General features: G+C 38.4%; 1 protein-coding gene and 1 long non-coding RNA gene across 2 annotated transcripts in view; both read left to right on the forward strand.

Annotated features, from left to right (window-relative positions):
- The window catches only part of LOC132358888 (ELKS/Rab6-interacting/CAST family member 1-like), a 57,340-nt gene extending 47,709 nt beyond the window's left edge, over positions 1-9,631 (forward strand). Inside the window, 2 exon segments of the mRNA XM_059912147.1 lie at positions 4,943-5,104; positions 9,443-9,631. Of these exon segments, the coding sequence (XP_059768130.1) occupies positions 4,943-5,104; positions 9,443-9,616 (336 nt within the window). The 3' untranslated portion in view covers positions 9,617-9,631.
- LOC132358891 (uncharacterized) lies at positions 1,542-3,769 on the forward strand. The gene is made up of 3 exons (XR_009500629.1): positions 1,542-1,590; positions 2,975-3,039; positions 3,759-3,769. It is a non-coding gene; the product is annotated as an uncharacterized LOC132358891 (long non-coding RNA).
- Positions 9,632-11,543: the final 1,912 nt, after the last annotated feature.

An 11,543-nucleotide genomic window follows, 5' to 3' on the forward strand; every position in this document is an offset into this window, starting at 1 on the left:
CTTCTCTCGAGTTAAGAATAGGGTTCCGTGAAAAAAGTACCTGATTGGGCTTGCAGCTCACAGAGCACCCAGTGCTGTCCTGGGAGCAGCGTCACACCCAGGTGCAGCAGCCGGGCCTGGCCCCTTCCTGTGTCGTCACACAGCATGGTACAGAGATACATACTCAAGGGCTGAGCATATGAAAAGTTACCAGGGACATTCCTAAGTGAGCCAGTGTTTTAAAAATGTTCTTTCTTAGTTTTCTTTTTTGTCTGAGAGTGCTGACACTGAAGACTACACTGACGGCTAGCACGGTTTGGCGCTGTTGTCCAGAGGCACGAGCGCTTTTGCCTGTCCTTTATACCTTTAGTGCACGTGTTAACACAGTGGAAAAGGCACATAAAGTCATAGTATTATTATGAAAATAGTTTTGACTTCTCAAAAGGGCTAGGAGGCACCCCCAGGCTTTCACGGACTATACTTTGAAAACTTCTGCTTTAAGTTACTGAGTAGTTGGAAATCTTTAGGCTGAACGTTATGGTGATTGGTGACTAAGCGCTTGCCTTCTGTGTTAAATTGCCTGGATTCAAAACCTGGCTTTATTTAACCAGTTGTATGACATAGAACAAGTAACCTAACCTCTCCATACCTTAATTTCTTTATTAATAAATGGTGATAACAATAGTACCTATCCCATGGGTTCTTTTGTGGTTTAAATTAGTTAAAACAAGTAAAACACTTTAAAACAGGACCTGGCACATAGTAAACATTCAGTCAGTGTTAGCTGCTATGCTATTATTATTTTTATTAACAACATATTCCTTCTTGCAAGAGCTAGAAGACTCTTACAGATAGGGACCCCTCCCTCTCCCCCTCCTGCCCTCTCTGTCTCTTTTTTTAACTTCTTTGTATCCCCTAAAAAATTTGACACGGTGTTTTGCATCATGTGCCTTCATTTAATATTTGTTGATGTGGCAAGAGTCTTTAGTTTTTGGTATATAAATAGTTTTATGTAAATAGATGCTTCTCAAGTACAGTTATCAGAATGGTTCTCTTAATTTAGAAGATTTCCTCTTAAAACTTTGTCTTTATTGTTGTATACATCTTTATTCTCACTGGGGAAAGGGTTTACCAAACAAATACCAAATTAGTGGATTCTGGGTTCTTTATAGTTAGACAATTCATAGTCTTGAACATAATCTTGTAAACAGCCTCTAGAAAGGTGTAATTACATATTCACATTTCCCACAAGTTTATTGGTACATGTTATTTCCTGATCCCTGTTGGAACCTAAAAACACACGAGTGTACCTGTGTTCACAGAATTATTTTGCTTGCCTTTTGATGGCACAGGGAAGTGTACTGGTTTTAACTGGCAGTAGATCTATTTTAAGTTGTGTTAGCCTCCAGCCATTCTGCTAAGAAGCAAGAGACTGAGATTCTGGTGGCCCAGTGGGGTCAGGTGGATGTTATGTTGAAATTGCAGATGCAATAGCTGAGATGCTGAGAGTGTGGCATGAGCTTGAGAGGATCATGAAGACCTAGACTGGTCTTTGGGGGAAATGGGAAAGGAGGTGATGGTGGACAATAAAAGAGCCCAGCTGTCTTCAAGGTGACGTAATATTCTTTTCTCTCTCCTCCTCCTCTCCCTCCTCCTTTCTCCCACTTTCTTCCCTCTGCTTCCTTCTCCCTTCTCTAACTTCTTCTTTTCCCTTTAGCAGTGGAGGAGCAGGGAGGAATTACTGGACTGCTGTAGGGTTAGAGTTTTGCTGGGTAGATATGGCAGAATTACTGGGATGCAAGTGAATTGAGGGTGGAGGTGAAGGAGTAGTTGGGATGATGAGTCCAGGAATGTAGCCTGGATAGGAAGGAAGAGAATTCAGAATGGATGGACAGGTTGGGAGAAAATGTAGAAGTTAGGGAGGTGGAGGACTCTGTGAGATACAAGAGCAGCAGTTAATGTGAGTGACGGTGTGTCAGGCCTAGAGGAGAGGCCTGGGTGATGTGGTCTTGTAAACTGGATAGCTAAAATGGACCGGAGGATGAAGGCGTTGGCATTACGGATGTCAAGGAATTCGGACATTGAAATCCTAGGATTATGGCAAGAGTGGCATTTGAAGGAGAGATCTATTGTCAGCCGGGTGCTGAAGACTTCTTCAGCGGGCGGGAGTGACGGGGAAGCCCCTAGATGGCAGCCGTGCAGAGGGAGAGTGAAGAGGAGTGTGAGCTTTAAATGGGAGCAGCATGGAGGAACCTGGAGGATGCCCACACTTCTCCCTGCCACTCTGTGATGCTGGTGGATTAGTGAACTTCAATGGAGAGCGTTGGGGGAAATTATATCCTTTGGGAAAGCCTGGGTTTACTTAGAGCAGGGAGACAACTTTTGAAAAAAAGTTGAGCATTTGGGAAATTTAACAAGGAAAAGAGGATTTCAGTGGACTCAGTGGGGTTGGTTGATTAATGATGGGAGACCCAGGGCTGGGGAAGTATAGAGTAGTAAGATGATAAAGAATTTATTTATTTAGTTATTATACATTCTAGGAGTAAGAAGCCTCCTTGAAAAGGGCTGTCCTCAAATAAACCCAGCCTGAGTACTGGTCGGTGCTACAACTAGTCCAACATTTCTGACGTTAATTTTCTGGCCTCATCCCAGAAAGTAGCCTGGCAGGTTCTTTTTCTGCCTCATGGCTTTCAGAGCTGCAGTTATGGTCCCTTTTTAGGTGCAGATTTTATGGTGCATGATTTGATAGTGAGTGTCTGATTTGGTCAAGAGCTGCCTCTCTGTCTGTGTTGGGATTTTCAGATAGTGCATTTGAAGCCGTTTATTTGTTTATTCTTCATGGGCCGGGATAGTTTTAAACCAAGTAAATCAAAATCCTGGTTTAGGTTTAGAGTGTCTCTGATTGTGTTAATTTAATATGTTTAATTTTGAACCAAATGTAAGTTTCATTTGAATAGATTTGTAAAAGAAAATTTTCGTTGTGTTATTTTTAAAGGTAATGCAATGCAAGTCAGAGGAGTACAGCCCTCGCCTCTCCCCCGAACCTAAAAATAGCTAGCTGTAAGTGTCTCATGATAAATCCTTTAACTCTTATCAGCATACTCTCAGATAACAAGGAAAGTCAGTCAAGACAGGCTTGAGGTAAAGTGAAAAGAGGAAGTCAGTCTCAAAATTTCTTCCTAAAGGAATGGTTTCTCTAAAATTCCAAATAAAATAAAGCTATACTGAATTTATGCTCTTCAAGGTCTTTACTTCTTAGGTGAATAAGCATATGCAACTATAGATGTAAAAGTATCTATTCTTTGTAGGAGTTTTTCTGTAATTGATGACATCTAAAGTAATCTGGGGATAAACTAGATACTGTGACAGACAAAACCAAGAAAATGAGTATAGACGGATGTTGTACTAGGAGGTGATATTCGTGGTGATGCTGATTTACAAGGACAGTGACGTTTCTTTTTAGAAATCATTATGAGATATTTGCAATGCATGGTGAAGTATAGCGAATAAGTAAGATTACTAATGCAGTAAGTAGCCTCCTCTTATCTGCAGGGGATAGGTTCCACGACCCTCAGTGGATGCCTGAAACCACAGATGGTACCAAAGCCTATATATACTATGTTTTTTCCTATACATACCTATGATTAATTTTATAAATTAGGCACAATGTGTAAGGGATTAGCAACAGTAATTAATAGTAAAATAGAACAGTTATAACAGTATGCTGTAATGGAAGTTATGTGAATAGGTCTCATTCTCTCTCTCTCTCTCTCTCTCAGTATCTTACTGCACAAATCTAATGCCTTCTTCATCTAAACTAAGCACTTGTCATGCACTGTAGCCATAACTTTTGCAGTTTGAGGTGCAACAGCAAAACTGGCACGAATTTCTTTTTCCTTCATCCCAATTTCACTGCTGGAAGATTCGTTCTGACTGTAGATCTTAGCAACCTCAGCATATGATTTTTTCTCTTAGTGAGAACTTCCACCTCTTCACTTAAAAGAAGCACCTTACGGCTTCTCTTTGTCAAATCTGAATTGCCAGCATACTACTCTTGTGCTTTGGGGACGGTATTAAATAAAATACTGTCACGTAAAAATGGTCACTTGAACACAAGCACTGTGATGCCAGGACTGTCCATCTGATAACCGAGACGACTGCCGTGAGTGCCTAACGGGCGCGGGTACACTGGACAAAGGGATGATTCACGTTCCGGTGGGACAGAATGGGATGGTGTGAGAGTTCATCGTGTTGATTGGAACAGCGGTGCACAGTTTAAAACTTCTGAATTGTTTTTTTCTGGAATTTTCCATTTGATATTTTCTGACCGCAGTTGACCTCAGGTAACTGAAACCACAGAAAGCAGAACCACGGAAAGTAAAACTGTGGAAAAGGCGGGACCACTGTGTGATAAAGTGTAACTGTTAACGTAATTATTCATCCCTTTGTTTTTCTGCAGTGGGACGTTATCAGATCTTTATTATTGTAGATAAGGGTTATACGCATTATTGTGTAAATCTTTGAAACCTTCTTACTCTTTTCCCCACTCCTTTGGGGGCAGAAATAAGCCTTTTAGGGGGGTCAAGTAAAACGATAAAATATTATAGCTAGAAAAGGTTTTACTGTTAATATTACAGATGTTTTCACTAGAAGTTTGTTGACCATAAAGTACTTAGAAACTTTAACTAGTTTTCCATTGCTTCTACTTCTTTAGTTAATACTCTCAATTTTAATCAAAAGGGTGCAGAGGAAAGGATAGAGGAAAAATCATAGTATAGATCTCAGTCCTCCTCCTCTCCACCATATGGCCATGAAGGATATATTTTAGAAGCAAGGCACCAGTTGCAATATTTCTACATATTTGTTTATCTTTATTAAATTTCACATCTGTAAAGACAGACTTGTGCAACCTCTCTTGACTTTTTGCGAATACTTTAATGTCTAAATCTTCCTTTGTCCTCAGGATTCAAAAATTTCCTCTATGGAGCGTGGGCTCTGAGACTTGGAAGAGGAGATTCAGATGCTGAAATCGAACGGGGCTTTGAGTACTGAAGAACGAGAGGAAGAAATGAGGCAAATGGAGGTCTATCGGAGCCATTCTAAATTTATGAAAAACAAGGTCATGGTGTGTGATACCGTGATTTTTAAATGGGGTTTGAAAAATTGATGCATGTTCCTACTTCCTTAGTGATGATGGACCTCACGCTGTTTTATCAGGCTTCAGGGAAGAATACTTGTACCGTAATTCTTTCAGATAGAACTTTCCCAGAATTAAAGTCAGAATTACTGATGTTGTATCGTTATTTCAAATTTCACTTCAAAGAAAATTACTTGTATGAGGCTAAGTGTGTATTATCACAGTTTAACATTTCATGTCTACCAGTACTTCTGAGGCGATTAGTAGGATTACATCCAGATGAGTTTTTCTCACTATATGAAACATCGCGTTTTCTATGTCTTGTGAACAAATTTAGAAGTCAAATTCAGCCTAAGAGACTGAATCCACCTCCCCTTTTTTTTCCTGAAATGGCTTAAATAAAATCGTGTTTTCCCTTCAAACACAGTTCCCTAAAGGAAAGCCCTTTGCGCTCTCCCTTGGAGAAGACCCATGTGTATCAGGTTTATTGTTTCCCACGTGCACTTGGGGTGTATGTACAGTAGGATAGGCATCGCTGAGACATATCAGTCTGTATTATAACCTCAGTCACAGTATTCCTTCTTTAGAGCCAAAGGCATTTATTTTGATCCTATGAACTATTTTAGGCAAATTAGAGGACTTAGTTTATTACAGTTATCAGTTTATCAGGTCTGTGGTGTTTTAAAGATCATAATTTCAATTATAAAATATTAGCTAGAAAATAAGTGTTCCTCCCCCTCCCCCTGCCCCCCATATCCCAATTGTGTTAGTTCCCTAATTTCTCAGAAGTGAACACTGTTCCTTTAATGATACAGTTTCTGGCTTCTTTCTCTGATACCCATACCTGCATATAAGTCAGTAGAATATTCCTCTGTTATTTTAAGAATCTGTTATCAATGACTACGGCCAATTTCATGTAACTTTTAGAACTTAAAAATTCACATATCCAACTTTCTGTTAGTTTTGATTTATCATTCTAACTTGAGAACAAAATAAAATATCATCTCTGCTTCCCATTTGCTGATTAGCACATTTCAGTCCATTACCCTGTGAAAATAGTGAGCCCATCTAGGGTCCTTTGAAGAGGAAATTAGGGGAACAGATTTGATTGTGTTATATGAGTTATTGTTATTTCCAGTTACTGCTCTGGCTCAAAAGCAGATAATAAGAAGACCTAAGTTGACACATGAGTGAAAAAGAATAACAATGTCGTAACAGGTAGAGCAACTGAAGGAGGAGCTAAATTCGAAAGAGGCTCAAGGGGAGGAGCTGAAAAAGAGAGCGGCTGGTCTTCAGGCAGAGGTCTTTGCCGAAAGATTTACCCTTTGCGTGCAGTGATCCCACAGTGGGACCCTGCTGCTCTGGCTCTGGGTGCTCACACTTTCACTCTGTGGTCGGCAGCTTTGCCCGGGACTAGCACTGACCAGCCTGCTCTGCTCTTTAACTGACTCCTGTTCACCGGTTTGACCCACGTGCCACCCTGTGTGCAGCGAGCCCTCATGTGCTCTGGAAGCCCTGTCCCTGGTTTTTTATTGTTGCTTTGTCACTGTGTGGATGGTGCTTCAAAGCTGTTTTTTCTCGACTCCTTTCCTGTTAACCAGAAACTTGTTGATTTATGTGAATGGTCTCTTTCTCTTCTTAGGTACAAAGAATGTGCAGATGTTCTAGGTCCATCACCCAGGGTTTATTTGAATCTGATTTCTTGAGTGAAGTGCTTTACCTTCATATGTAGACATCATCTTTAAGTCCCCGATAGGTGATTTTGCAACAAATTTTACTTTCTTTGGAACAGATGTATAGAAGTGATTAGCTTATTTAGTTATCTGGTCAGTTAGAAGTAGCATGAGACTTAAAGTCTCTAAATCTATTCAGTAGCTCAATCATCTGTCTAGAGAACTTGAAATTCCATTTCAAACTGTGATAAAATGATTATAATAAAATAGGTGACACTTGAGTACTTATTATAAGCATTTTATAACCTACTAAGGTGGGTATATTCTCAACCCAATTTATGGATAAGGAAGCTGAGGTAACACAGTGGTGCTCAGGAAGCACAGTTAGTAAGAGGCAGAGTTTGATTTTTACACAAGCCATTTGGTTCCAGAACCTGTGCTGGTAAGCTCTGCACTCCACTGCCCTATACTAGGCTGTGCACGCATTTGTCTCCCAAGTGTCAGGAAAAAAACTGCTTCTGAAAATTACGGTAGGATAAGACTGGAATGCAGCATTAAAAGAAAGAAAAAAAAACCACTTGTGCTAATTTAGTGTGTTTGCTATTTATGGACCACTTTATAGTATAGATAGAAAAGTGAGATATTTTGTCTAAAAGGGTCCAGTTTGGTTTGTTGTAACCATGTATTGTCTAGAGGAGAAGTTGATCTATAACTTTTTTTTCCTCAGCTAGTATTATTAATTTCTTTTTGTGTCGAACAACAGGCTAAACATTCTATATGCTTTTTTGGTTTAATCTGTACGCAGTACAGTGGCACTGGTTTGCTTTCTCCATCTTACTGATTAGGAAACCAAGGCTTAGAGAGGTAGTTACCCAAGAAGACACACTCGTTCGTTCTCACATGGGATTGACTGCAAAAGCCTTATGCTCCTAACTTTTAAGGAAAATTTGTGCTTCTAAACTCTTCTATTTAGGATATTTTCTTCTTTTTCTCAGTCTTTATGGTCAGTATAGCATTCTTTGAGGATTATTTAGTAATGCAGATGATGAGGAAACTGAGATTTTATATTTATTTTTGATCACATGGTCTAGAGGTAGCTGGGAATTTGAGTAATCTTTAAGCCATAGTTCTTTAGCTGATGAGGTGAGAACATTTTGAACGTTTCTCCTGACTATTCATTCATACCACAAGTGCGTTTTTAGTGCATTCTGTTTGTTAGGGGTGGGATGTTGGTAAAGGGATGTCATGAAAGATGCTACACCATTACAGTATGTGGCAGCTCCTGGGTACGTATCTGTGTTACAGGATGGAAGTAGCTGCTGTTTACAGCTATCTTCCACTGATGTCCTTAGCAGCTGCGAGTATTTTGCATACAGTGAGCACACAGAAATGTTTGTTGAATGAATGAATATTCTATTTGTAAGTAGAGATTTCATGCATATGAGAAAAATGCTTGTCTTCCTGATGAAACAGAACAGTAAATTATAAGTTTATTTTTAGTCCTCCTTAAAAGTAATTTTAATTACAGTCAAATGTATTTCATACTTTCTCATGGGAAATTGTTCTCAAAAACTTTGTCCCTTATGCCTAAGATTATTTCAGTCAAAATACTTTAGATACCTTCAACTTTTTAAAAAGTATTTTTTGTTTCATCAGTGGTACTGAGATTACTGACTTCTTGTGAAATTTATACTTCCAAGAGTCTATATTTTAGTGCATAGCTACCTTGCTTAGGCAGTAGATACAACGTAAAAACAGATATGATTTCTTTTAATTTGGCTTACATTTAGAATAAAAGAGTAAAAATTCTTAGAAACACGGTAGAAATGTAAAGGAGATGTTTGATGTTAAATGTTTTCTAAGTTAAGATGAGAAAAATTTCTGGGGGAGTGAGTGGCACCTGTTGATGTATGGATTACTCTGTCAGAGTAATTCAAATTTGATTACACATGTAGATTCTTAGAGAATGAGATTTTATGCGTTCTTTATTTAGGTTATATACTTTTATCCATTTAGTTGATATGACATGTTGTAGGTAATATAACTTTGTAGGTGGAATCTTTCTTTTAGGTCAGTACCCCTAACTCCTCAAAATTATATAATTTTTAGAAAGCACATGTTTATAATGCCTTATAACACTAAAGTGGCTTTTTAAGAAGGACTTTATGTACACTTTCATTTGAGAATGAAAAAAAAACAATGAAAAAATGATTGTGCAGCTTTTGAGTTTAGATAGCAATAGTAGGAAGTTTCTTTTTTCTTTCTGTATTCCATCTACACTAATCCTGCTGTATGATTTGCAGTTTCTTATGACTTAATAAGATGAAAACTGCTTTAGTCATGTTCAGATGCTTACTGCTGTCTCATAGTCATCTAAGTGAATTGGGATTTTTCTTCTTCCATTCCTTTTCTAATGGATTTCAACAGTTTAGGGGAGACAATAAATGAAAACTGGAAATTTTGCTATTAGTTGAATAAGCTTTGTTTTTGTGTGTGGGGGGGTGGTCAGCTAAGATTAGATGGTGCAAAAAGATGAATTGTGTCCTGTCATAAAGTTAATGCTGTATATCTTGACGTGGATCTGTCAAAGATCCAGATCAGAGGTGGTGGTTTTATTTCTTTTTTCCTTACACTGCTTTTTCTTCTTCTCTAGATTGGTCAGGTGAAGCAGGAGCTGTCCAGAAAGGACACAGAACTACTAGCCCTACAGATAAAGCTAGAAACACTCACCAACCAGTTCTCAGACAGCAAGCAGCACATTGAAGTGCTGAAGGAGTCCTTGACTGCTAAGGAGCCTCGAGGGCTGCCATCCTGCAGAACGAGGTAAAAGGAGTTGTGGGATTTGCACGGAGCCCATTCCTTGGCACCTTTTCTTGTGTGTTACCTGTGCACTTCTTGTTGTGTTGAGATACGGGAGCTATGAATAATGTTACGATGGATTCTTTAGCGATGTGGTCAGTTATAGTACTAAACTATAACCATCTTGTTTCTATTGTTCTTGTATCTAACAAATTAAACCGGTGCAGTTAATATATGTTTTTGATACTTCAGACTTTGACTACGTCTGTGCTTCTAAGTAGACTTTAAACTAATGTTATGAAATGAAACGATAGTTGTAAAAGCATTTGTTTTCACCCGTGGTAAATCTTTCAGTCATGAATGGCAGTGAGCTTGGTCAGCCTGTGTTGGGTTATTAAGTGTCCTTAATTTTTGGTATTATGAATAGCTTTAAGTAGGCAAACTGTGGAATCTAGAAATGTTTGAGATAAATCTTGTTTTGAACTGCAGATTATTAGACATGTGCCTTCATGTCCTGTTTGAAAATAAAGTTAGCATTTTTAGAAATATTAGAAGATTATCTAGTCTGCCAGCCTTGATTAGAGGTAGGAACACACTAAATAATTCCAGGCAGATGAGAATCTCTCATATTTGCAATGAGAAGGAATTGATGATGCTATTTGGATTTACTGTCTTAAGGAAAATATTTTCTAAAGATCTCAATGAAATAGAGAATTTAGGTAGGAATAGGTAAGCAGTTCTGCTGTATAGAAGAAAAATAAAGCGTATAGTATGGATTAATTTTTTCTTTTCTTTTCAAGAACAAGATAATAGATAAATAAAGGCACAGTGTAATGAAGAAAGGAATGGGTAGTAAAAAGAAGGCATAAAAACATCTTAGACCCAGAACTTCAGAATCTTCAAGCGAGGAGGAATGGGAAAATGACCAAAATGTTTCGTGTGGTATTTTATTTTTTTACAGTTAGGGATTTTGTTGAAAATGAGAGATTTGGATGATGTATTTATAATTTTCCTTACAACTTATACTTTTTCTATTTTGATCACGTTTCATTTTATCATGATACCTCAGAGGGATATTTTGGGGTAGATAAGGCTCTGGCTCTGGAGTCACAGTTACTGAGTGTGAACTTCAGTTTTACCACTTGCTACCAGGTGCAGGGTCCTGGGCACATTACTTAAGTTCATTGTGCCTCGTTTTACACCTGTAAGATGAAGAGGCGTTCCTGCCTCATTAGGTTGTTAGCATTAAACTAATTTATTCACTCCTAGTGCCTGGCACATAGTAAGGTCTTTGTCTGTCAGTTATTGGCATCCTTCTAATTCTTGTAATACTATCAGCTAATATATGTAAACTGTTAAAACGGTAAGAGAACATTGTTGCTTTTCTTTTCATTGGCATAAATTTTATGTAGAAGGTCTGCTATTTAACATTTTTATCAAGCTAAATTAAGGTTTATTCAGGGAATTGCAAATACAGAATTATCTGAAAAATGTTACCTGCAAATTTATTAATTTGTGGCTTTATTAGAGATTTTCACATCAGTGCCTGGTATGAATGCAGTACTACAAAAGGGTCAGAAGAGGGCGCCAGTGTTTTGGAGCTGAGCCTGTTGGCAAGTGCTGCTGTGATAGTTTTGGATGGAGGTGGCAGGTGTGGGAACCAGGGAACCAGGCAGTTGGTTAATGATAATGCAAACACTTAAAAGCTTGTCACAGTCTAATAGATGACTTCTTCCCCTTGGCAACCCATCCTTCTCTTTGTACCTCCCTCTGAAATAGTGTTCTTATTAGCTAGGTCTCATACAGATGGGCTTGTGATTGGTTTCTTGTACCATAGAGAACAAAGACTGTATTTGTGGTCATTCTTGGATGGTTTTTGTATTTGTTTTTAGGACTAACTGAGTTGCAGCAATTACCCCTGTAAGTTATTAGGACAACTGCTCAAATATAAGGGT

Source organism: Balaenoptera ricei, unplaced genomic scaffold, assembly GCF_028023285.1.
Source record: "Balaenoptera ricei isolate mBalRic1 unplaced genomic scaffold, mBalRic1.hap2 scaffold_495, whole genome shotgun sequence".
Lineage (NCBI taxonomy): Eukaryota > Metazoa > Chordata > Mammalia > Artiodactyla > Balaenopteridae > Balaenoptera > Balaenoptera ricei.